Source organism: Nannospalax galili, unplaced genomic scaffold (assembly GCF_000622305.1).
Source record: "Nannospalax galili isolate Female #2095 unplaced genomic scaffold, S.galili_v1.0 scaffold765, whole genome shotgun sequence".
Taxonomy (NCBI): domain Eukaryota; kingdom Metazoa; phylum Chordata; class Mammalia; order Rodentia; family Spalacidae; genus Nannospalax; species Nannospalax galili.
In genome coordinates this window covers 124,864-151,035 of record NW_008352647.1, presented here as the reverse complement: position 1 = coordinate 151,035, position 26,172 = coordinate 124,864, and the positions used below count along the sequence as shown (strand labels likewise).

The following is a 26,172-nucleotide window of genomic DNA, read 5'->3' as shown; positions in this document are numbered from 1 at the left end:
AAGAGCGCTTCAGTGAGCGAATGCACCAGAGACGGCTGGCTGGGCAGCAGCTCCCAGGTCCCAGATGAGGGGTTCTTCCTCTGAGTCAGGACAGCTGCTACAGCCCTAGAGGCCCAGTTCCCAGCCCAGCCTGGGCCTGTTCTGTAGGTCAGCAGCCCCCTCCTTCACCCTCTGTATTCATTTCCCTTTCTTGCCCCACTTACTGAGCAAAAGTCTTGTTTCCATGTTACCATGGTTACCATTTACTTGTGCACTCACACCGCACCAGGCTCCACGCTCACTGCTTGGTGGGCATTATTAACTCATTTTCTCCTAACAGCAACCAAATTTGAGCTTTATTTTTAACCCTTTGGGGTGGTCTTAAAACTTTATTTTGTGGAGGCATAATTCCCAAACAATAAAATGCTCTTGTTTTCACAGCACGGTTCCATGAGTTTGGATAAATGTGTCCATAATCCAGGGTCACTGTAGCGATCAAGATTCAAACTTTCCTCTCCCTAGAGTGCTCCTTCCAAGGACCCTTCCCTCCTATGGCCGCCTTCCCTTCCTGTCCTTCCTCCTCTCTGGTTCAGTCCCTCCCCTCCCCTCCCCTCCTTTCCGTCCCTTCTTTTCCTTTCCCTTCCATCCTATTTTGAAGAGCTGGAAATGGAACCCAGAGTCTTGGACATGCTAGGCCAGCACTCTAACCACTGCACTACATTTGTAGCCCCCACAGATGTACTTTGTGTCATGTAGATTCATTTTGACTTAAAAATTAGTATGTGTATATATGATGTATATGTGGGGCATGCATGTGCTATGATGCGTGGATGGCGGTCAGAGAACAACTTTGTAAAGTCAATTTTCTCCTTCTTCCTTTACCTGGCTTCTGGGGATTGAACAGAGGTCATCTGGTTTGTGCAACAAATGCTTTTACCCCCTGAGCCATCTGGCAGGCCCATGGTTTTGACTTTTTTAACATCATTTGAATAGAATTGCAATGTCTGTTTCCCGCCTGGCTTCTCTTGCTTGCGTTGGCAGTTGGCTGGCATGTTCTTTCTTAAAAGGATTGTTTTTGCATGCATAGAAAGTACTTTAATCATACCCTCATAATTACTAAGTGGTTGTTATGTACTGATTTGTTAGCAGGGAAGCCCCGGGAGTCTCCAACCTGCCAAGCACCCTGATCCTGAACTTCCAGGGCCCAAACTGTGATGAAAGTCATTTCTGTTGTTTATGCCCACAGCACATGGTGTTAGTCCAGGCTGGCCCGGCAGATGAGCATAATTTAGTCACTTATCAGAGGCTTTATACATGAAGACTTGGGACTCAGCAACGTTCGACAGCTTGCAGAAGGCAATGAGGATTGACTAAGAGCTGCTGGGGAGTTTTCCAGCAGCAGCAGCCTCATCTCTCCAACTCCAAGGCTCTCCAACCTCCTGCAGCCCTTAGATGCTTCACGCTCACTCAGTCTAGTTAGACCAAACCAGCTGTGGTTTGGAAGAGCTCCTGTCATGTAGGTGAATGCCAGGAATTGAACTGAGTTTGTTGCTGCTGTCATTTCTGAGACAGGGTCTCACAATGTAGCCCTAACTGATCTGGAACTCACTATATAGACCAGGCTGGTCTTAATCTCACAGAGATCTACCTGCCTCTGCCTCCAGAGTGCTGGGATTAAAGGCATGTGCCACCATCCCTGGCTAAGGAATTGAATCTTTAAACCATGATTTATTCATCAACCCGAGCAGACAGTGGGTTAACATCCCAAAGAGCTGTCTTCTGTCTCACCTTTATCCAACAGACTATACAGGGAGGGGAAACCTTCAGGTTTGGTTGGAGCTGTGCTTTCTCAGCAAGGTGACCCTGGGGCCACAGCAGGGTTTTCTTTATTTGGGTCTCACTAGGCTATCTAGAAGTTGATGTCTAGCTATAGGTTAGAAGCAGAAGGCATGGGAAGGGATAGATGAGGGTGACTAAATCCTATGGTTCTGCAGTGACCCTCCTACTCTGTCAGCCAGACTCTTCACCTCACTTCCCAAACGGTGTCACTGTGAGACCAAGGGCTCACTGGGTTATTACAGAAAGAAAAGGCTTTTCTATGTGCCTGACACAAGCTCCTGTGTCAGGAGCTGAGTGTGCAAGTCCCTCGCCTCCCCCCAGCTGGGGGCAGGGTGTATGAAAGGGAGCTGCTTATTGACAGGGCACTTAGTTGTGCTGGAAAGAGTTCTGCTCTGCACAGGGACTTTGAGCTGGTGATGTCACTGACCTGGCTTCTGTTCACGCCCATTCTTAAAGAGCTGGTCACTTAACGAGTACTTATGTTACATTAAAATGAGGCGGACAGCTAGGTATGGTGGCACACACTTTTAATCCCAGCACTTGAGAGGCAGAGGCAGGCAGATCTCTGTGAGTTTGAGGCCAGCCTGGTCTCCATAGTGAGTTCCAAGTCAGCTGGGACTACAGAGAGACCCTGTCTCTTTTTTTTTAAAAAAAAAAAAAAAAAAAAAAAAATCAAATCAAATCAGATGAACAGCACATTGTGGAGGGGGTGGGAAAAACAGAAACGAAAGATCAGTGTTTCCCAGTGAGCCCAGCGTACCACCTTACAGCAAGAACAGTGAGGATAGTGGGTCTGCAGACCTGTCTGATAATATGTTCTTAACATTTTTATTTATTTTTTACTTATTTTATGTATATGAGTGTTTTAATCTACATGTATGTAAGTGCCCTCACATGTACAATGCTCATGGAAATCAGAAAAGGGTATTGGATCCCCAGGAACTGGAGTTAAGGACAGTTGTTAGTCATCGTGTGGGGTCTGGGACCCAAATCTGGGTCCTCTACATGAGCAGCTACTGAGTCATCTTTCCAGTTTCCCCAAATTTAATTTGACTTACTTTATTATTATTGTGTTTGTGTGTGTGTGTTTATGCATGTGTGCCACATGCATGTGTGAAGGCCAGAGGACAACTTTGTGTGTGGCTGGTTCTCTCCTTCCCCCTTTACATGAGTTCTGGGAGTTAACTTAGGTTCCCAGGCTTTTGAGGCAAGCACCTTTCTTTACCTGCTGAGCCATTTAGCTAGGTCCCTAATATTAAGTTTTCTCAACACATTTGTTTTGTTTTGTTTTGTTTTGATGTTTTGACTCAGGGTCTCACTGTGCAGCCTGGCTAGCCTGGGATTCTCTAAACAGTCCAGACTGGTCTCTAACTCACAAAGATCCACCTACCTCTGCTCCCTGAGTGCTGAGATTTAAAGGTGTGTGCCACCACATCCAGCCCTCAAAACATTTTTCTAGACTTTCAGTAATAAGCCAATTTGAGTATCTTATGAAATTGTTGGAGGTTTTTAATTTTTTTTCTTTTGATCCATTTTTATTTTTTTGTCTTGAAAATGTGCTGTGTTCAGCATTTTTAAAGTATTTTTATTTTATATGTAAGGGTGTTTTCCTGCATGTGTATCTGTGTACCATGTGCATGCCTGGTGTCCAGGGAGGTCAGATCCCCAGGAGCTGGAGTCATAGAACATCGTGAGCTGTTGTGTAGGCGCTGGGAGCTGAACCCAGATCTTTTGCAAGAACAGCAAGTGCTCTTAACTGCTGAGTCATCTCTCAATCACTATTTTTTGTCTTTGAGACAAGATTTCTCTATCCAGTAGCCCACTCTAACCTGGAACTCATCTTCCTGCGTCAGCCTCCCAAGTGCTGAGAATTACAGGCATGCATTCACCTTTCACTCTGAGCTCTCACAGGGCGTCAAACAAGATCTAAGTCAGGCATGGGGTTCTGTGAAAGGTGAAGGAGCTAGAGAGGGGTGTGTGTGTGTGTGTGTGTGTGTGTGTGTTGGGCATTTTTCCCAATACAGAAGAAAATCTCAACAAGAGGGGAAGTGGGGGTCTCATGCATTCCCCTCCCCCATGCAGCTCTGTTCAGCTTCGCTGCCACCCACCCACCTGGTGACTCACTTACTCCCCACCTCCCTGCAGATCCGTCAGGCCTGATTGTTCTCTGGTCTCCTCAGTCCAAAGCTCTTGATGGATTTGGTAATTGCGGTAATTACGGTAATTTTACCTTAAAGACAGGCAGCTGCAGATTTGCTATTGGGAAGCCCCCTCCCTGGGCCTCCTGCCAGTCAGTGTTCAGGGACAGTGACAAGTGGCTTCCATTCCCCTCCCCCAGAATACAAAGTGGCTGTGTGGGGGTGGGGACTTATGCATAGAAGCCCCCTCTGACAGCCCAGGGTGGGGGCTGGGGCAAGGGGTGTCATTTTCCACTCTTTCACCCAGCTCTGGTTCTAGGGATCTGTCAAGCCAGCCAGCTCCATTTCTGCCTTCCCCTTTCAGGCCTGAAACCCAGACGGGAGTGACCCACTGCCCCTACATGTGGATGAAGTCCCTTAGCGATCCCTAAAAACTCCACTTGTGCCAGTCCTTGTAACCATTCTGTGGTCTCCAGGTAGGTATGAGAGGCAGGCAAGAAAGACCCACTTTGGGAGTCATTTGCCCACGGTGAGGGACGAGGCAGTATCATCCAGCCTTCCTGGGGCCAGAATCTATGCTGCCCTGCCCCCAGCGGCAGCCGGGGGAACTTCACTCTTATCCGGAGCCCTGGAGGCCAGACCAAGCCAAGAAAGGATCAGTCACCAAGAATGTGTGAAACTCTTCTGGGGTTCCTGGGGCAGTGAGAGCCTCATGCAGAACGTTGGAGCAGACCAGCAGGGCAGGCCCATGAGGGACCTGAGGGTTGTATTAAGGGAAGCTGAGGCAGACCTGGGGGTGGGCTCAGAGTTTCAGGTTTGTGGTTTCCCCTCTTCCCAGACCTTCTGGGCTGCATCTTCTGTCCCTTCCCAGGCAGCGCACTGCTCTGTTGCTACAGGGGACGCCCCAGCATGCAGCTTCTGTGCCAGAAAACTGCCTCTCTATACTTGGGCTCCAAGTGCCCTATGCCCCCAGCTTGCGGTGCCCTCCCACCTGTCATCGCTGGTCGCCAGGACTCAATTTAAACATCGTTCTGCTTAAATGCCACACCCCGGAAGCACCCTTCTCCCCCAAGGGAAATTCCAGAGCTGCTCCAGCCTCCCTCCCCTGTCTCTGTCTTCCCTTCATCTGGTTTGCTAGTCTATGTAGCAGTTTTTGTTACGAGCCCTTCCTCCACTGGCCCACAGTCCCAAGAGGCAAGTCTACCTAGAAGAGGGATCATCACCTCTCTCTCCGTCTCGCATCCCGGGATTGGGCCCCCAAAGGCCCTGCCTCCTGTCCTGCCCAGCCAATCCCTGACCTAGCTGGAATGGGGTGGGAGAATCGGATGGGGAAGTTTAGGGAGTGGATTGACGTCCCTCGGCCCAGCCAATCCCTGACCTAGCTGGAATGGGGTGGGAGAATCGGATGGGGAAGTTTAGGGAGTGGATTGACGTCCCTCGGCCTAGGCTGACCATGATCTCTGACTGGCACGCATGGGGTAGACTCCAAAGAGGACCCTGGCTGGCATCTTTCTGTGCCTCCACCTGCAGATCCTGGCTGCTAGCTTCCCATGGCTCCTTCACTGCAGTTTGGAATATGTGTCACCTCCTTGATGAAGTCACATATCCATTCCCCGAAATCACCTGCGCACTGGTAGCTCCTGTAGGTGCCCAGTGGGGTGTTCTGCCCAGGGTCTTGCCTGTCACAGATGTGTTCAGCCTGCTTGCACATGGACTGGGCTACGTTTGCCCAGAACAGCTCTCAACCAAAACCAGGTGGAGTCTGCCAGTATATTCTCTTTACTCTTAGGGGACAGACCACGTCCAAGGCATTTACCCCATATCTCAACCTTCCAGCAGCACTGTGCCCCAGCTGTCCACAGGCCTGCTTTAGAGGGCCCAGACCTAAGACGGTTCCTGGACCACTCAAAAGCTTCTCATGCATTTCCCTGCTCTGTCTCTCTCTCTGTTTGGTTTTCTCATGTGTAGTCTTCTTTTTCTAGACCAATCTCTGTCTCACCAGTCTCTGAACTCTGTGCAGACTGGGTCCTCTCTTGTCTTCTGCAATACTGTGAACCTAGCCTAGGCCAGTGCTGGGCATACAGAAGATATATAACATGCTTGTTGGGATGACTGTAGACCTCCTCACTACATCCTCACCATTCTCTCTGCAACTTTGAAGGAGATTTCTGTACCTCTAGAAACAGAGGTTGGGCATGATACCTACAGCCCCACAGAGGTGGAATAGAGCCCGAGGCCTGCTGTCTGACCCGGTGTGGCCCTGCTGCCTCTCCCAGGGAAGCACTCGCCTGCCACCAGGTGACATCTGCTCAGCTCCATTCCACCTTTTGCCCTTTTCATTTGAAGACAAATCCCATCATCCTTCCTCTCAGAAGCAAGGGCAGCAAGAGGCTGATACTAACTTGCTGATACTAAGATTCCCATAATGACTGCACACTGGGTGACTTAAGCAATAGAAATTAGTTTTGTCACAGGTCTAAAGTTCAAGATCAAGGCACCAGACATTGTGTTTCCTAGTGAGGACCCTGTGTCTTGCAGAGGGGCTGCTCCTCAGTGTTCCTGCATGGCCTTTCCTCCCTGCTGTGGGTGGGGAGAGGACAGTTACAGTCCCTTCTTCTTCTTATATGGACACCTGTCCTATCACATCAGAGTCCTACACGTCTTGCCTCTTTGAACTTTAACCACCTTCTTAAGAACTTCAATTCAAATACAGTCATTTGGGGTCAGGGCTTCAACACTTGGGCTGGGGAGGACACACTTCAGTCCCTAACAGCTTTCCATAAGAGATTCAGGACCCCAGCTCAGACTGCAAAGAGCCTGGAGAAGCTGGGCCCCCACTGTGAGCTGTGCTAAGCCAGCAGAGAAACAAGTGTAGGATCATCAATCACCAGGATGCCACAGAGTAGAAACCGATGAGCTCTCAGATAGCACTGAAGATGAATGGGGAAAATGACTTGTGATTAAACTGGGCTCCTCCCTCTCGGCTGGGGCCCACTGCCTGCACTGTCTGCTTAGCCTGGCCTGGGCTCCCACAGAGCCTCCAGAGTATGTGCCCACCTTGTGCCAAGGTTAAAGAACTTTCCCTCTAACCACAGGGCTTTTGGTCACCCTGATTGAGTGAGTGAGTGGGGTGTGCGATGGGGCCAGCATAGGTGCTGGGAACCCTGTGGAGACATTAGTTCCCATTGCAGGCTACCTGGCTCTTGTTAATGATGAGTGCTACTGTACACTTTCTATGCATTCTCTTGTTTGCACCTATCCCCAGGAAGGTCAGAGTAAGATGATGTGGTGAGGGCAATGGGTTTGGGAGCAGACAGGTAGAAGACAGAGAGGGGCTTGTCTTCTTGTTCATTCAGCCAGGAAGTTTTTACTGAGCAGGTGTAGTGCCATCATATCCTCAAAGGTAAGAAAACCCCACGTGGTCTCTGCTTCACAGAGCTCCACCCCAGTCAGGGAGATAGACAGTGTGGAGCTCATTCAACAAGACCATTACAGGCAGTGATAAATGCTAAAAAGAGAGTTCTTTCCAGGAATGCAAGAGAGACGGGGCAAGGGAGCAAATTCAGATGGGTCGGTGAGAGGCGGCCTTTTGGAAGGAGCGACATCTGAACTGAGACCTGGCTTGGGTGTAGCTGGGGCAAGTGTTCTCAGAACTGCAAGGGTCAAAGCTCTGAAGCAGGGATGGATTTGGGCTGTTTGAGAAACTGGAAGGAGGCTCACGTGGCTGGTTGTGCAAAGGCAGGAAGACCATGGGGGGGGAGGTTAAGGGCATGAGACAGCCTGGAAGGTCAGGGAAAGGGTGGGGATGCCGCTTCACATGCTATGAGAGTCTTCCAGAGCTCTTTCAACAGGATTGAACTTATATCATCATCATCATCATCATTTTCATCAATTACCACCATCATCACTATCACCATCACTATCATGTGACATCACCAAACCTACCATCATCACCAAACACCACCACCACCATCACCATCATCATCACCAAACACTACCATCATCACCAAACATTGTCATCATTATCACTGTCACCAATTACCACCATCATCACCATCACCATCACCATCACTATCAAGTGACATCACCAAACACTACCATCATCACCAAACACTGTCATCACTATCACTGTCACCAATTGCCACCACCATCAGTTACACCACCAGCATCATCACCAGTCTCTATCACCATCACCATCACTATCATAACCATCAATTACCATGACCACCATCATCACTTTTCCATAACTTAGGCCTGAGCAAGTGTTTTCTGATGCTTGCGAGTCCTTTCCTAGCAATCTTCAGCACAACTTCATGAGAGCCTCACTTAGGAGTGCACTTGTACCTACTGGCTAAGTCTCAAACTGCCATAGCAGCTGAGCATCCATCAGGTGTCTGTGACCAGCTGATGTAGCTAAGGCAAAGTTCAAGCTGGAACCAGTTATGCTGCCTTTCTGTTTCCTATCCAAAATGTTGTCTGACCTCACATTTGGGTCCTGATCACCTGATTATTTGAGGCTGTTCTGGTTTGGAAGGCTGCTCATTTTTAGCATCATGAATAGAGTCAATTAAGATATTTAAATAGCCAGGCGTGGTGGTGCATGCCTTTAATCCCAGCACTTAGGAGGCAGAGGCAGGAAGATCTCTGTGAGATCAAGGCCCTCCTGGTCTACATAGAAAGTTCCAGGCCAGCTGGGGCTATAGGGAGACCCTGTCTCAAAAAAAAGATATTTAAATCTGTTTTCTTTATACAGTCATAGCATCCATATGGCACCACCATTGTAACCATCACTATGATCACCATCATTATTACTACCATCACCATCATCCTGTTACCACCATCACCATCATCCTATTATCATTACCACTATCATCATCGCTTTGACCGCCACCATCACCATCATCATCATCATTATCACCACCACTGTCATTATCATCATCATTGCTATCATCACCACAACTGTCATCATCATCACCTCATCACTATCATCATCATCACTATCATCACCACCATTATCACCATCATTACCATCACTGTCATCATTATCACTATCATCATTACCATCATCACCACTGTCATCATTTTCATCATCATTGCTATCATCACCACAACTGTCATCATCACCATCATCAACATCCTCACTGTCACCATCGTTATCACCAGCATTATCATCACAACCATCACCATCATTATCACTATCATGATCATCACTATCATCATCACTGTCATTACCATCATTATCACTATCACCATCATCTTCATCACTCATCACCATCATCACCACCATTATCACCATCATCACCATCATCATCGTCATCACCATTATCACTGTTATTATCTCCATCATTGTGTCACAGGGTGAAGCAGATTCTATTACTACTAACCCATTTCCACTCCTCAAGCATTTACAGAGTCAGTGTTCAGTAAGCATTTTGAACTGCATCTGTATCTCTCATCAAGGGCTCTCTGGCTGTCAGAGCCTATTCTGCAGACTCTTAGGCAGGGCTGGAAGTGAAGGGACCAATGCCTGCCCTCCCCAGGAGCCTGTATCCAATGACTCTCTAAACTTGAATCCTTCCCTTGTCCTCCCCAAGCACCCGCCTCTCCTCCCTTACCCCTGGGGGAATGACCAGATGAGTCATTCTGCATTGTTCTCAGGGTCCCCCAGCAGAATGAAGAAGCTCCAGTTGCTCATTGTGGCCTCCCCTTCTTTCTCATTGGCTTGCTGTCTTTAAGCTCCTGGGATCACTACTTGCTCTTGAATCTTTGCCTCAGGATCTGATTGTGTGAATAACCCAAATGGAAACAGGAGAGGATTATGAAAATTGAACTTGGAAAGCTCTTGCTATGTTAATTGCTCAACACATTCAGTATTGGATGGATGGATGGATGGATGGATGAATGAAACCTCACTTGCCAAGGAGACAGACCCAAGGCAAGAGGAAAGAGGAAGGGACAGAGCTGGGGTTATAAGTGAAGGAAGGGAGCGGGGGGCAGTGCCACGGAGGCTGTTCCTCCTCAACTTGAGCAACTGCTGTCCTTCCTCGGTCAGCCTCCTTGCTCTGAGGGCTCCTCCTGGCCCCAATGGATGGGGGCAGTTTCAAGGTATGGCCAGAGCCTATGGGGAAGTACAGTATGGTGTTTCTATCTCCCAGCTCTGGGTCAGTAACCAGAAAGACAACATCCACTGTGAGCCAGACTGGGGAGAATGAAGTGAAAATGACATTTAACTAGTTGTACATTTAATGTTCAAGCAATTTAAACGTGTTATAAAATGGCAAGGTACTGTATAGCATTTAAGACATGAGAATGCAAAGGGAAGCTGGTCATCTGTCCAGTTCTTCCTGAGTTGTCCATAGCCACAGCCTCTGCTCACATCTTTAGGGTCTCAGAGAAGATATGGGGTTGTTCACGGTCACAGTGCTTTCCCACTCCAGACTGTGGAGCTGCCTCCAAAGCAATGCTTTCTGGAGATCCCCCACCTGTTCCTGAGAACAGTGCTGTAGTTTTTACTCTCCTCTGGTCTGGGAATTGTGAACAAAAACCCTGTGGAGATTCAGGTGCCTTGGGAGGTGTCTTCTGGGGCTGTGTGTGCGTGGTTAGGATGATGAGGGTCCAGTCCAGCTCTGGGTCCTGTTTGGCATCTAAAAGGTATTTTCTGGGAAGGAGGACTTGGAGGAAGACCCAGCCCTTCCCCTGCACAGCTCTGTTCCCATGCCAGGCATCCCAGGCTGTTCCTTAGAGTTTAAGGCTTAAGTGGGGCTCTGTTTAATGACCCACTCTCCATGGGGGTTGGCACGGTAGAGATCTAAGAGGTAGGCATCTGGGTCCAGGCGATGTTCACCTGTGGGAAGAAGGGAGCCCAGAGTCTGAGGATGTGACTGAAAATGTGGTTGCCTTTCCCAGAGTCCCTCAGCGCGCAGGGCACCACCCTCCAGCTGTGGGGGCCTTGGTTGCTGTGGCTCACAGCTACCCCTTTCTCTAGAATAGTGACCTCCACTGGTAGAGGATTCTTTGCCAGAAAGTTAGGCCTTTCTTACACAGGTAGCCACAGCAGAGATGCCAAAACCAGCCTCCTTCCCCGCTGCTGCCCCTCGAGGGCCAAGCCTGCTGCAGCTTGAGCTCCATTTTTCCCATCTCACCCCCAGACCGGGAGCTGTCACACTCCTGGGAACAGAGAAACCACTTTGGGCCAGGTCCTCCTTCTCCCTTAAAATTACAACACACACACACTGGGCCAGGGTGATCCAGTGGAGCTGAGAGAGGCTTTGTTGTTGTTTTTGAGACAGGTTCTCCCTGTAGTCCCAACTGTCCTGGCACTCTGTAGACCAGCCTGGCCTGGAGCTCACAGAGATCTGCTTGCCCCTGCCTCCCAAGTGCTGGAATTAAAGGCGTGTACCACCACATCCAGCTTCACAAGTGGCTTTTTTCAGCCATGGTAAACTTCTGGGCCTTGTCTTGGCCTCTACTTCTTGACCAGTAGCTCTCACAGGGGGGTCCTTAGACCAGCAGCTTTAGCCACATGGGGGAACTTGTTATAAATGTGTGTGCTTAAGGCCCAGTCGTCACAGCCGTGTGGGTGATTCTGATGTGCCACACAAGTTTGAGGCTTCTGGCTTGTCCCCAGTTCCCACAGAGCAATGACCCTTAGAGCTAGCTGCTGGCAGGCCTACAGCATTCCTAAAGCAATCCACAGCCTGGCCTGTGCAGAGATCCCTCTTCTTCGTGTCCTCTAAGTATCCGTAGTGGCACTGACAATCTTCACACTAGAAACCTATCTGCCTTCTCTTCCAACCAGGGCCATGTAGAAGTGCAGGTACAGAAGACTTCCGCCAAGGCTCACCTTGAACCTCACAGCAGGGGTCTACCAGTTGCAGAAGAGAGGCCTGAAGGGAAGGTTCAGCCTGAGCTTTCAAGGTCAAAAAGCTTCCAGGGACCCTGGCTTTGTGACTCACTTCCCACAGGGGAACTTACCAATGTTCCCTCCAACTTCATAGAAGAGAAATTTGGCCAGCTCCGTGTTACTGTAAGATAGAGAAAAAAACAAGCTGGGCTCTCCTGGAGGCTGCAAGCTCCAGTCTGTAAGCAGGTCCTTAGGGATTTGTGATCCCAGTAGGGAGAGGGAACTGTCTGAGAAAGCTGGAGCCATCACAGGAGGCCAGCACCCAGGGATAGGGAGAGGCAGCCGGACAGTACGACAGTCTCGGGGGAAGACCAGCCCTGGGGCCTCTGCCGCGAGGCCCCTTCCTGCTAGACAGGATAAGGGTAGGATGGGGTGACAGATGGAGAGGCAGACTCTGCATCAAGATGGAATATGGGTATTGTATGAGTGTGTGTGATAAGTATGATCCAAGGATCACTGCATTACCATTGTCCAATGGTAATTGTGGAGACCCCCAGTTCAGTTCTAGGATCTACCCCTGACTTGCCTTGTGGCTTTGGACATGCCTTTCACCTCTCTGGGCCTTGGTTTCTCTGTATCAAAAGAACTGGACCAGACACTTGGTGAAGACTGACATTCTGAAGGTGTCTGTGCCACTGGCCCATCTGGCCATGCTGTGATTCAGCTTTCTCAGGACCTTTGCACATACAGTGTTCTATGGTTGGAGGCCTGCTCCTCAGTCTACATCAGGTGTCTCACATTGGTCCATATTTTTCTTATAAAATCCAATACTGTTTGTAACTTGCTACTTACTTGTGACAACTTGATTTATGTCTGTCTTTTTTCCACATGTGGCTGTAGGGCTAGAACCTCTGTTGGCTCTTTTTAAAAAACACTTTTACTTTTAGTTACATGTTTGCATGTGTGTCTGTGAGGGGAGTGTGTACACACCAGTGTAAGTGCCCTCAGAGGCCAGAGGTGTTGGATCCCCTGGAGCTGGAGTTACAGACAGTTGTTAGCCACTTAATGAAGGTGCTGGGAAGTTATCTTGGGTCCTCTTCAACAGTATATGCTCATAACTGCTGAGCCGCCTCCCCAGCCCTCCGGTGGCCCTTTTCCTTGCTGTTCTAGCATTCCACAGCGTGCCCAACCTATAGTTACCATTTACTAAACGTATTAAAATCAGAAATGAGTCTTTTGCATCATTATTTGGATGCATTATTTGGAGAACGCATTGTGACCACCAAGAAAGGGAAAGCCAAGGGCACATGTGGCCCCTCTCCGCCCATGGCCTTCAGCTGGAAGGTGCTGACCCTCCCTACACCCTGTAGAGGAGAGGGGAGGGTCCTGCCAGGAGGCGGCCCTTACTTTGAGAGAATGCTGTCCCCGTTCTCACTGCCCTCTTCACGCTGTGACCCAGGGCTGAGGGACTCTATGAACAGCTTCAGGACGTGGGTCACTCTGGTGCTGGGATTCAGAGGAACCTGTAGGATATCCTTGCTAGGCAAGGTCACCTGGATCTTTGCCACTTTGGGAGTCTGAGATGGGGGAGGGGGAAAGGAGAGAGAGAGAGAGAGAGAGAGAGAGCTGTATGCCTGAAATTCACTATGTGCATAAACATCCCCACATGTATATGTAGACCGGTATTCATACACACAAAAAGATCACAAAATGCATACATACATACCACATATATACACAAGCCCAGACATGTACACACATCCCAGATGTGGAAATGCATGAGAACATGTCCTTATACACCCAGGACAGCATGTGACTCACATACAGATGTACACACACACAGGCTCGTGTCAGCTCATCACCTGCACACTCACATACACAAATACTCATACACACACTCACACACTCACACACACAAATACATACACGCTGCCATACACACTCATACACACAGTCACACACACATTGACATACACACACACCACACACAGAGTCATACACACACTGTCATACCCATAACTCACACACTACCATATATACACACACTGACACACACTCTAACACATTCATACACACACTGACATACACTTATACCACACTCACACATATTGACACACATACATTCACACACCACACACACACATTCATATACACCCACACCAACACTCACAAAACTCATTTACATTCATACCATATACACTCACACACAGAGTCACACTCACACACGCTGACAGGCACTCTCACACATTCACATACCACACTCACATATTCACACATACATACGCTCACATACACAGAGTCATACACACACACCACACATATACACACACACACATGCTGACATTCACACTCACACATCCATACACACACCACACTCACATAGTCACACACATGCCGATACACATTCCTTCACATATTCTCACTTCCCACACACACTTAGTAGTGTCAAGTCCTCTGTTCTAGATTTCCCTAAGGAACTGTGTTCAGGATTGCTCTCTGCTCTGTGTTTCTGGAAGGTTCTTTCCTTCTTCCACACCCCTCACCTCACAAAACACCCCATTCACTTTCCGGACCCCCTTCCCACCTAGACACACAAGCAGGGCAGGTAGGTAGCTTTCAGGAGACTCCCATACCAGGCCAGCTCCCCATCCCTCAGTCCTGGGGTTTTGCACCTCCTATCCGCTGAGATGAGACGCGGGTGCCCCCTGGTGTCCGAAGATGGTTATGCAGTCTAGTCCGCTTACCTGAAGAACTGGGGAGCATCCCACCTCTTACCCACAAGTGCCTTTCTGCCACCTTCAGTCCTCTGCGCCATCTGCCTGGGGGTGGGGACACTCACCACCTCGAGTCCGTCCCCCGCCTTGCCCCTGTCCAGGTGTGTCCTCCGTAGCCAAGTCTTGAGGCCCCTATCACAGAGCTGGGAACGACGGCCATTACTGTCGTTCAGTTTTCGCACTTGGGCTACCAAGAAAGAGGCGACCTGACAGGAAGAAACAGGTCTCATGGGTGCTGGGCTGCTGGGGCAAGAGGCAGGTAAGTCCCCCCAGGATGCTGCGGTTGCTCCCACACAGGGCTCGGACATTGACTCCTTTTAGTGGGAGGGAGAACTAGTTTGGAGGGAAGGAAGGTAGACATTTAGGTTCAAAAGGTCCTCGGGTAGGGGACTCAGGCCCTGAGGCTTCGGGATGGTTCTGCTCTATGGAACAGCTGCTCATCAGCACACCAGGTAGGACTGTCCCCCAAAACACCTGAACTGGCCTTCTACTTTGAGAAGTCCAAGTAGTGGGCCTGGGGGAGTCCTAGGACTTGCAGATCGCCGGGCCTTGTTCAGAGTCCAACTAAGCTGCAGGCTCCAGGGGCCCCCAGGACCGCTAGTTCTTTCCTGAATTGTGACAGACTGTGGGGCCTGTGAGCCTAAGAAAGAAATGGGAGGAAGGTGAAGGAGACTTCTCCCATGATGCTGTCTACATCTGCACTGTCTGAAACTTTTTTTAAAAGGATATTTAGGGAATCTCTCGAATTAAGAAATTCCTACAATAAAAAAAATTGTAGGGGCTGGAGAGATGGCTGAAGTGTTAAAAAGGACTCTGGTTCGGTTCCCAGTACCCACATGGTCACTCACAACTATACAGAACTCCAGTTCCAGGGGATCTGGAACCTGCTTCTAGCCTCCTGAGGCACCAGGCACACATATAGGCAAAACACCCATACACACAAAAAATTATAACTCACTATGTTTTAGTAACAATATTACTTCAGAAGGCTGAGTTCAAAGGAAAAGGAATTGTGGGAGTTGGGGGGGGTTAGGATCTTTCAGCAGAAAAGTTAACTCTGAACTTAGCCTTAAAGAATGAACAGAGGGTACCAAGCTCTGCCTTTTGAGAAAAAGGAAGGGAAGTCAAGGTAGAGTGGAAGGTATGAGCAAAAACCTAGAGGCAAGAAGCCCAGGATGCATTTGAGGAAGCAGATGCACTTTGGTGCAATCAGGACACAGAAGAGTGTCTGGTGGGATGAGAGGAGCTGGGACCATTCCGAGAGGGCTTCATTTGCTGGGGCGTGGAATTAGAAATCTAATTCATGGATGGATGGAGGGCTATATGGATGGATGGATGTATGGATGTATGGATGGATGGATGGATGGATGGATGGTAAATGAGTGGGTATATGAGTGGATGGGTAATGGTCAGATGGATGGATGAATGAATGGGTAAATGATGAATGGGTATGTAGGTAAAATGATGATGGATGGTGGGTGCGTGTTTGGATAGGTAGATGAATGTATGGATGGATGGATGCAAAGGTGCTGCCCTCCTCCCTTGCTTGTTTTCAGGGCAAAGCTCATGGTGGGGGCAGGAATAACTCTGCTATCTATCTCTGGTCCCTCTTAGGCAGAACCTATGTTTCTGAGCCTCAAACCACGGACCCTCTCTACATCATTTAAGCACAGATATTAAGGTACTCTCCCTGGGAGTGCAAGGAATATCTACTAAACCCAGGAGGTGGGGTGGGGTACAAAACAGCAGACCAGAGAGGACTGTGGGTTGACTGAGAGGTGACAGATGTGGTTGTAGAGATAGAAAGTACAGACATCTTAGATTTGAATGCAGGGAAGGAAGAAAATACTGGTTTTTGCCTAGTTTGGCAGGGTTCTATGAAAAGACCTAACCAGGCACATGAAAAGATGGTGCCCATGATTTAGACAGGAGGTAGCTGGCAGCTGCACAGGGAGAGCAGGGCTGTGGAACCTGGGATGGACAGCCTGCCCTTGGCTCGCTGTCACTCTAGCACTCACCGTCCAGAACAGATCCTGATAGTGCACCATCATGCTCACGACCTCAGCTGCACCCTCTGCCAGCTGCTTCTCACCCTTGGGGAGTTTAGGGGGCCGCCCTTGGGGCAGGAAGAGATTGGGGGCCATCACTGTGGAAACATTCCACAGACCCATCTTGTTGTGCTGCTCCTGGGCGGCCACCTTCCTGAGGAATTCCAGGAGTGCCTAGGGAAGGACACGAACCCTGCCTATGATCCCAGCACAGCTCAGGGCTTCCCACCCATCCCAGAACACCCTTCTGCACCCAGTGGGAATGCCTGGAAGGAGTTGGGGGCAGGGAAAGGTCTCAGTTCCAGCTCTGCCACCAGCCCACTCTGTGACTTCTCTGGGTCCCCACTTCCTGCTCTGAAAAATATAAACCGAAACTCTCTCCCTTCTCCCTCTGCCCCTGTGTCAGACTTCAACTTCAAGGTACAAAAGAACCTCAAGTCTAGAATGTGGGCCTTCTCCTAGTGTGCCCAGGACAGCTCCTCGCTTCTGGAGTCTGGACCCACCCAAACTCCAAAGGAAAGGGTTGAGAAACAGATGCTGGGCAGGAAAGGGGTGAAGATTATAACTACCATCTATTGAGTATGCTGTGCTCCTGGTCCAGCAGTTAACCCCGCCCATGTGTTTGCCAGCTCACTGAGGTAGGCGTTGGAGAAGAAGACCACAGGCCCCTCACAGGCTCACTCTACAGGCCATTGGTCCAACCCAAGAACAGCCAGGGGGTGAGGAGCAGGGAGCCAAGCCAAGGCAGAGCACCTGCTCCTAGAAGACACAGTGTGGATCCCTGAGGGGACAGGCTCCCAAGCTGGATCCCTACAGAACACTAGCACCACATCATGCCTCCCACAACTGAAAAAGACAGCCATCAGCTGAGTGTGGAAGGAGCTGAGTGCTCTAGCCCCATCTGAGGTGCCCAAGGCCTGACACATCAAAGGTTCAGGGAAGCCTCAGAGAAGAGAGTCAGTCAAAGAGTGGTCCTGAGCTTGTTCCCTGTCTTCCCTGTATACCAGGCTTGTCAGATGCCTGAACCACTGAGATTTGGTTGCTTTCAGAAGACTCTCCTGCTTTTTTTTAGGGATCCTCTGGCAAGGCCTGCCTAGGCATGGCTGTGGTATGAAGGGATGAACAAAAGGCCAGCGCTGTGCCTGAGGCATGAGAGGTGGACATGGACTTTTACCTTCAAGGTGTTCCTGTTAGCTTCTGGCAGGAGGAGGATAAGCAGGTGGAGAGCCTGTAGGCGCTGCCTCAGGTCAGGGATGCCTACAGAGGAGGGAGGGAGGGTGGAGCTCAGGGATACCCCCTCCTTGATCTAGCCTCTCCCTGGGGAAATTCAGAACTGGAAAGCCCAGCAGGCCCTTTCCCACAAGGTCTGCAACTGCTTCCTAGCTAACACTTGCTCAAGAAGCCCAGCCAGTACTGGCCAAGAAGTTTACTATAGGGGGCTGGAGAGATGGCTCAGCAGGTAAGAGCACTGGCTACTTTTGCAGAGGACTCAGATTCGGTTCCCAGCACCCACATGGCAGCTAACAGCCCTCTGTAACTCCAGTTCCAGGGGATCCTACGCCGTCTTCAGGCCTCCATGGACACTGCATGCATGTGTTGCACTTACATACATGCAGGCAAAATAATCATACACATAAAATAAAAATAAATAAATTTTAAAAAGAATGAAGTTCACTATAGTGAAAAGCAAGCACGCATGCTCATACGTGTGCACCCACATACGTACATCCCCAGACAGACACTGTGCTGAGCCACCGCCCAGGGTCAGTTATGCCAAGGCCAGCAAGTCATCCCTGGTAGGAAACATGGGTAGCTCACCTGTCATGGATGGAAGGTTTCATGACACCCTTAGGAGATAGGGTTGAAAAGGAAGGTCAGGGTCTCCAGGGGGAGAAGGGCATACCGCATGTCAGGCCAGGGGCCCTCCTGAGACTCTCACATTTGTGGTGTGTGAGAAACCACTTCTAGTCAGAGAGCACTGGACTCAGAGGATGAGGAGACAGACTGAAGAAGGAAGGATGCTCCTCCATAGGTGCCTCTCGGGAGGGTCCCAGGAGGAGGCAGGTCAGAACCTAGGAAGGAACCAAGTCTTCTAGAAAGTGTGGGAGTGGTTGACCTGATGCATGTTTGCAAATGAAGCTGTGAGACTCAAAGGCAGGGCAGAACTCTTAGGGTCCTGCTGTGGACAGTGGACTTCAGATGGCCTGAGTGTGTGTGCGTGGAGACCAGAGGTGAATGTCAGATAGGGTGTCTTCCTCAGTTTTGGTTTTTGTTTTGTTTTCTTTTCAGACAGGGTCTCCCTTGTAGCTCCAGTTGGCCTAGAACTCGCTATGTAGACCAGACTGGCCCCGGTCTCACAGAGATTCACCTGCCTCTGCTTCCTGAGTGCTGGGATTAAAAGCATGTGCCACCTGGCCTCTACCTTTGTGTACATGTGTGTACGTGTGTGTGTGTGTGTGTGTGTGTGTGTGTGTGTAACAGAGGCTTTCACTGAACCCGGAGCTCACTAATTGGCTAGGCTGGGTAGTGAGTCCCAGGGATCCCCCTGTCTTTGTTTCACCTGCTCTAAGAGTACAGAGGCTCACAGCCCCACCTGGCTTTTACATTGGTGCTAGGGATCTGAACTCAGGTCAGACTCAGGCTTGTGTGTTGAGCACCTTACCAACTAAGCCATCTCCCCTGCCTCACCTTGAATCTTTTTTGGAGACAGAGAGAGAGAGAGAGAGAGAGAGAGAGAGAGAGAGAGAGAGAGAGAAAGGGGGGCTTCCCTGTGTTTACATACTTAGGATGTGTGTATGTGTGTATAACACAGAGGTGTCTGATAACACATGCTGACCTGCAGACATGCACATAGCCAGAAAGGCATACACATATATGGGTGTCCATAGATAGATGTGCCTGATAAGCTCCACCCCACGGATGTCAAGAACTGAAGGCCCCACATGATAGAAGAAGAGAATAATTACCTCCCAAAAGTTGTCCTCTGACCTCCACATGTGTGCCATGGCATGTGTGCCCCAAGACACACAAAATAAACAAATAAAATGTAATAAAAACATTAAAACCGAGAACTGAGAGCAACTAGTCCCTCATTATTGTAAGGGCTAATGATGTCCAAGTATCCAAGGTCTCAGCCCCCTGCTCAACTTCTCCTTCTTTGTCACTCAAAGCATACATCTGCTACACACCACACACATACTCATGTATGCACACATATGTTCTCACACTCACGTGCAAACACACTTCCTGTTCCATCAACTCGCTATCCCCAAAGACAAGACATTTCTGGAAGAGGTAGTCCTGTCTTCACACCCCTTCCCCTCTCCACTAAGGCCAGGGGCTCCCCACCCCACTTCCACATGCCCGGGGATGTGGCACACACTGGGCACTGCTGCAAAGGCCGGGAGGTACTCAGCCGTGAGCAGAGGTGCTGGCAGCTTCCGGAGGAACCTTTTGAGCAGGTCGGATGCATCATTGGGATGAACCTCGTCCCAGCGAATGAGGCCGGCATAGAAGTCTCTCTCCAGCTTTTGTTCTAGCCCCTAGAGGAAGGGGAGCCGCCAGGGAGAAGTTGCCCACAGCTCCTCTCTAAGCTACTCTCCCACCTGCCTGGACCTCAGTGTCTTCACCTGCAGGATCGGGGACAATAGGGGCACCTCCCTCACAAAGTTGCTATGGAGATTGGATGGTGCAGCACTCCATTCAACAGGTGTTGGCAGTGTGGGATGTGCACTCTGAACCACGATGCTCTATGGACTACTTTCCATCCCCCGGGATCCCTCCTCACACAGGCCCACACATGGGCTCAGAGGTGAGGCAGCCTGGATGGGGTAGAAGTCAGACATTATATTACCTTGACTCTGGCCTGGGATCCAGGCACTCTGAGGATGCCTTCTGTGTCCAGCCCTCTCTTTTCCAAACAGGACAGGAGCTATGAGAGAAAAAAACAACATTCAAACCAGCCACCACATGCAAGCGGGAGCCACACAGGTTGTGTCTGTCTCTCATTCTTCCATGAAAACCAGGAAGAGGACAGTCGTAGAAGGGTTTTCTTCAAATAAGAATACGATCTTTTGTTATTGTTTTTTTGTAGTTCTGAGGATGGAACCTGTGTCTTGCACATGCTGGGCAAACGCTCTACCCGAGTTATACCCTATGCCCACCTGAGCTCTCTTGACTGCCTCTGTGAACTGAGGACTTCATATAAGTTTTCTCATTTGATGGTCAATCAAAGGAGTTTAGAACTCCACCCCATGCATACTGAAAGGGAGGAAAGGGAGGCTCAAAGAGGCCCCAAAATGCACCCAGGTCTCTAAGCTAGCAAAAGCTCAGGCTCTTTCCCCTCAAGTGACCCTCAGAGTCAGCTCTCGTTGGCTAAGGAGCCCCAAGCTGGGGACTGACTTACAGCCTGCAGGAGCAGTGGGACCCGGGTGCTGGGGAGGACTCTGTGGTCAGCTTCTAGCAGGCTGTGAAGGGGCACGCCGAAAAGGCCGGTGTCTGCAGGAAGTCAGAAGGGCAGAAGGTGTGTTTCAAGTGACTCTTGGACCTGGCCCAGTGAGAGCTGCCAGATGACTGGAATCAGGACCAAGATCCCTGGACAGTGGCTGAACCAGCAGTGTCCAAATCTCTTGAGGAGAGCATCCGGCCTCAGCAGCAATGATTTGAGGTGTGTCTCAACGCAGCCCTTCCTCCTGATAAGGAGGAACTAAAAGGGAAATGTCTCATTGCCCTGGGGACGCTGGCACAGTGTGTGCCTACAGTCCAGGGCAGAGCTGCCTAGCCTGCAGGCACCAGCCAAGCCCTAGAAATGGATTACCAGGTGTCTCTGCCACCCTGGCTTGAAGGTCTTCCCAGAAAGAAAACCCTTCCCTGCCTTCTCTTCTGTTCCTTCTTTCACTGGTCTTCTCTAGACCTGTCCTTGGACCTCTTTTACGGACCACCCCCTTGTCTTTGAAGAAATAAAGGGAAAGCAGCAATGCATAATGCTGACAGTGAGACAGTGAGAAGAGCACATCCATATGCTCTTAAAGGTGGCATACATCCAGAGCTAAGAGCTGGGCACCTGAGCTCATGCCTATAATCCCAGCACTCTAGAGGCTGAAGCAGGAAGACAGCTGGAAGCCAACCTAAGCTACACAGTGATAATTGGTCTCAAAACAACAAAAAAAGGGGGTCAGAGAGATGGCTCAGTGGTTAAGAGAGCTTTGCTATTCTTTACAGGACCTGAGTTTGGTTCCCAGCACCCACATTGGGCAGCCTACAACTACCTGTAACTCCAGGTCCAGGGGATCCAATGCCCTCTTCTGGCCTCCACAATTACCTGCATTCACAGGCACAGACCCACACACAGACACACAGATAAAAAATAAATATGTCTTTAAAAAAAAAAAAAACTTAGGAAACTGAAGAGATAGCTCAGCAGTTAAGAGTACTGGCTGATCTTTCAGAGGACCTGGATTCAGTTCTCAGCATCCACATAGCAGTTCCCAGCATTCACATAGCAGCTAACAATTGTCTATAACTCCAATTACAGATGTGGGATCCATTGCCCTCTCTGGCCTCTGTGGACATTGCATACATGCAGTGCACTTCCACACACTCAAGCAAAACACTCATACATATAAAAATAGTAAATAAATAAAATTTTAAAAAGAACAGGTCCATTCAAACTGCTAGGTACAATAACTGTGGCTATGCAGGGAAAACGTGGGCATAATAAATGTCCATTAATAGCAAAACTGTTAAATATATTCATATAATAGAAAATAGTGTAGTGATTAAGAAACATGATTTCCTTCAAAACACTCAAGAAAGAAATTGAGGAATACATTAGAAGATGGAAAGACCTCTCATGCTCATGAATTAGCAGAATAAATATCATAAAAAATAGTTACATTACAGGTTCAACACAATGCCTATCAAAATTCCAATGACATTCTTCACAGAATTAGGAAAATCGATCTTAAAATTCATATAGAAACACAAAAGACCAAGAATGACCAAGGAAATCCTAAGTAGAAAGAGCAATTCTGAGCTGGGCATGGTGGTACATGCCTTTGATTCCAGCACTCTAGAGGCAGAGGCAGGTGAATCTCTGTGAGTCAAGACTAGCCTGGTCTACATAGTGAGTTCCAGGCCAGCTGGGGCTACAGGGAGACCCTGTCTCAAAAAAACCGAAAAAAAAAAAAAGCTATTCTGGAAGCGTCATAATACCTGATCTAAACTGTACCACAGAGCCATAATAACAAAACTGTGGCACAGAAACAGACATATAAATAATGGAATAGGGTCAGGACCCAGAAATAAAGTCAGATAGCCATGGCTGCAGTCATTTAACTTTTGACGAAGGTAGAAACACATACATTGGAGAAAGGAAGCATCTTCAGCAAATGGTTTTGGGGAAACTGATCTCCGCACGTAGAAGAATGAAACTAGATCCATTATTTCCCACCCTTCACGGAAATGAATTCACAATGGATCAAAGAGCTTAATGTAAGATCTGAAACTTTGAAACGGTTATGGGAAAACAGTTCAAGATACAGACATAGGCAAGAACTTTCTAAAAAGGACTTCAATAGCAAGGAATTAATCCCACGAATTGGCAGATGAAATTAAATTTAAAATCTTCTACACAGGAGGCTGGAGAAATGGCTCAGTGTTTAAGAGTACTGAGGGGCTTGGTTCCCAGCACCCACATGGCGGCTACCAATGGTTCATAACTCTAGTTCTAGGGGGAATCCAGCGCCCTCTTCTGGCCTCCCCAGGCATTGTATGACATGGGTGCACTTACACACGTGCAGGCAATATGCTCCTATATATAAAATGAAAATAAATAAATTTAAAAACCTTCCACACAGCAAAGGGAACAATTACCACACAGTTACAGAATGAGAGAAAATATTGGCTAACTATACATCCAACGAATGATTAATATCTAAAATAAAGGACTCCAAATACGGGGCTGGGGATTTAGCTCAGTGGTAGAGTGCTTGCCTAGCAAGCACAAAGCCCTGGGTTCAGTCCTCAGACCTGAAAAAAAGAAAAAAAAAAAAAAAGAAGAACTCCAAATATTAAACAGCAAACACTCCCTAAATCGTAAAACCAATAAATGAGTTAATGAATTAGATAGTTCCCCAAGGAAGAAGAAATAAAAATAGTTTATAAATATAAAAAAAAAGTTCAACATCCTTAATCATCAGGGAAATGCATATTAAAACTGCATTGAGATTTGATGTCTCCTAACCAAATGGCTGTCATAAAAAAAAAAAAAAATAAGTGACAGCAAGTGCTGGCAAAGATGTGGGGGAAAGGGAACTTTGCTGGTGGGAATGTAAGCTGGTGCACCCACTGTGGAAAACCCATGATGGTTCATCAAAAACCTGCAGAACTACCATAAGACAGGCAAAGGACACTACACGAACACAGCAGAGATACTCGCACACCCATATTTATGCTGTAATGGTCATGACAGGATATGGAACCAACCTACATGTCCATGAACAAATGTAGAGATAAAGAAAATTCAGTGCATACATAATGACATTTTATTCAGACTTAGATGGGAATAAAATCTTGTGTGCAGGAAAGTGCATGGAGATCATCATGTTAAGTGAAATAAGCCAGACCCAGACAAATACCTGTGCTTTCTCTCACGTGCAGAATCTAGATTTAAATCACACACACACACACACACACACACACACACACACACACACAGAAGACAGCACATTGAAAGTTAACAGTGCTTATGTCTGAAATGTATTTTCCTTTTTGTATTTTACTATATTTACTCAAATGGGAATACAGAAAAATGAGTGTGAATTGTTTTCTTTTTGTTGTTGAGCTTTGTTATTTTGTTTGTTTGTTTGTTTTGTTTTTGAGACAGGGTTTCCTTGTAGCACTACCTGGCCTGGAACTTGCTGTGTAGACCAGGCTGACCTAGATCTCACAGAGATCACCTGTTTTGTTTCTTTAGACAGGATCTTACTATGTAGTCCAAGCTGGCCTGAAATTTGTGATCCTCCTGCCTCAGTCTCCTGAGTGCTGAGATTACAGGTGTACATACCACTACACCTGGCTAGAAATTGTTTTCACATGCAGAAAGAAACCCACAGTCAACAGAACAGAAGTCAAACGTTTCTTGGTGTTTCTTGGTGGGGCAGGCTGTACAAGTTCATATGACAAAGTGGGTGGATAGAGAGGGTGGCAGGGAGCTCAGGGGTCAGCCTGGCTTGTGGCCCAGTGTGTGGTGCAGACCGCTCACCTGGGCCTTTCCACTTCCCAGCCTTGCTCCTCTTCAGATCCAGGCCCAGGACATCACAGAGTGCAGTCAGCTCTATCAGGGCCAAGGGAGGGATCTTCTTCATGTCACTGGAAGACAAGTCTCCTATCCTGGTCACACCCAGTCTGCCTTTGGGGATTCTGAAACTCTAGGTAGAAGTGAAGACCACTTGTCAAGCAGGGTGGAAGATGGCGTACTGAGGCGCACCCATGACTAGGCATTTGGGTGGGAGGAAGAGCAGAGTGGGTAAGGTCCAGAGTCAGGGTCCAACCTGGATTCAAGTCTGAGCTCTGCCTGTTACCAGCTTGTGACATTCTGAGCCTGACTCCCCACCTGGAGCAATAATCAGTGCCCACCCCAGATTGCTTTACCAGTGTAAAAAGACCTAAGGGGAACGTTGCACCAGGCACTTTGCAATGGAGTTGTTTTTACTACCTGCAATCCAACAAGAGAGCCTGGAGGAGAGAGATCACCTCGTGGGCCTCTGTCTTCACTCCTAGTCTCTTTTGCCCCACTGCCCCTGGAAGCTCCCGCGCCCTTCTGACCCTACCTTTGACCTAGAAAGACATAGTTTCTCTTCCCAAGAATAGTGAGAAAGGGGAAAATGAATATTGCTCCGCTGCGCCCTCTAGAGTCCATATGGGGTTCTGCAAGCAGCTCTCTTAGTTCGCCCTCCAGTGTCCCATGAAAGCCCTCAAAGGAGATGGAATCATTCCATCGTTTTGTTTGTTCTGGTTTTGCTCATGGATGTGGTGTGCATGTATGTTCTCATGTCTGTGGATGCACATGTGTATGCTGGTATATGAGCACACGTGCTCCTGTGAATGTGGAGGCCGTCAGCTGATATCTTTTTCAAGTGCTCTCCATTTTATTTACAGAGGCAAGTCTCTTCCATGTTGTAGTTTATAAATGTGGTTAAAATATAGTGCATGGGCTGTGAACCCCACTTCATGAATTCAAATGCTGTCTTGCCCTGTGAGTTCAGACGAGTGATTTTACTTGCTTTGATGTTAATTTTCTCATCCGAAAAAATGGGACTAATGACAGTTCCATTTCTGCAATAGTTTAGCTGCTGAGTGTCCCCAAAGAGCCCTGTGTTAAAGCCTTAGTCCCTAGGGTAGTGCTATTAGCTACAATTTGAAGGGGACTGTGGGACCCTCTCTGCCATGCCAGAGCAATGATGCCATCTGATCTTGGGCTACAATCACTAGAACTGTGAGTCAAAACCAACCCTCCCTCCTCTCTTCTCTTCTCTTCTCTTCTCTTCTCT

The 26,172-nt window shown here is 48.6% G+C and overlaps 1 protein-coding gene across 1 annotated transcript in view; it reads right to left on the bottom strand.

The window, feature by feature from the left end:
* Nucleotides 1-10,708: 10,708 nt before the first annotated feature.
* Nucleotides 10,709-26,172, bottom strand: part of Arhgap40 (Rho GTPase activating protein 40) — a 44,378-nt gene continuing 28,914 nt past the window's right edge. The window contains exons 6-15 of the mRNA XM_008849577.1: nt 24,885-25,050; nt 21,027-21,118; nt 20,475-20,552; nt 20,004-20,163; nt 17,796-17,878; nt 16,592-16,795; nt 14,639-14,779; nt 13,207-13,376; nt 11,931-11,980; nt 10,709-10,800 (exon numbers count right to left, since the gene is read on the bottom strand). Coding sequence (XP_008847799.1) covers nt 10,709-10,800; nt 11,931-11,980; nt 13,207-13,376; nt 14,639-14,779; nt 16,592-16,795; nt 17,796-17,878; nt 20,004-20,163; nt 20,475-20,552; nt 21,027-21,118; nt 24,885-25,050 — 1,236 coding nt within the window. The remainder of the gene's footprint in view (nt 10,801-11,930; nt 11,981-13,206; nt 13,377-14,638; nt 14,780-16,591; nt 16,796-17,795; nt 17,879-20,003; nt 20,164-20,474; nt 20,553-21,026; nt 21,119-24,884; nt 25,051-26,172) is intronic.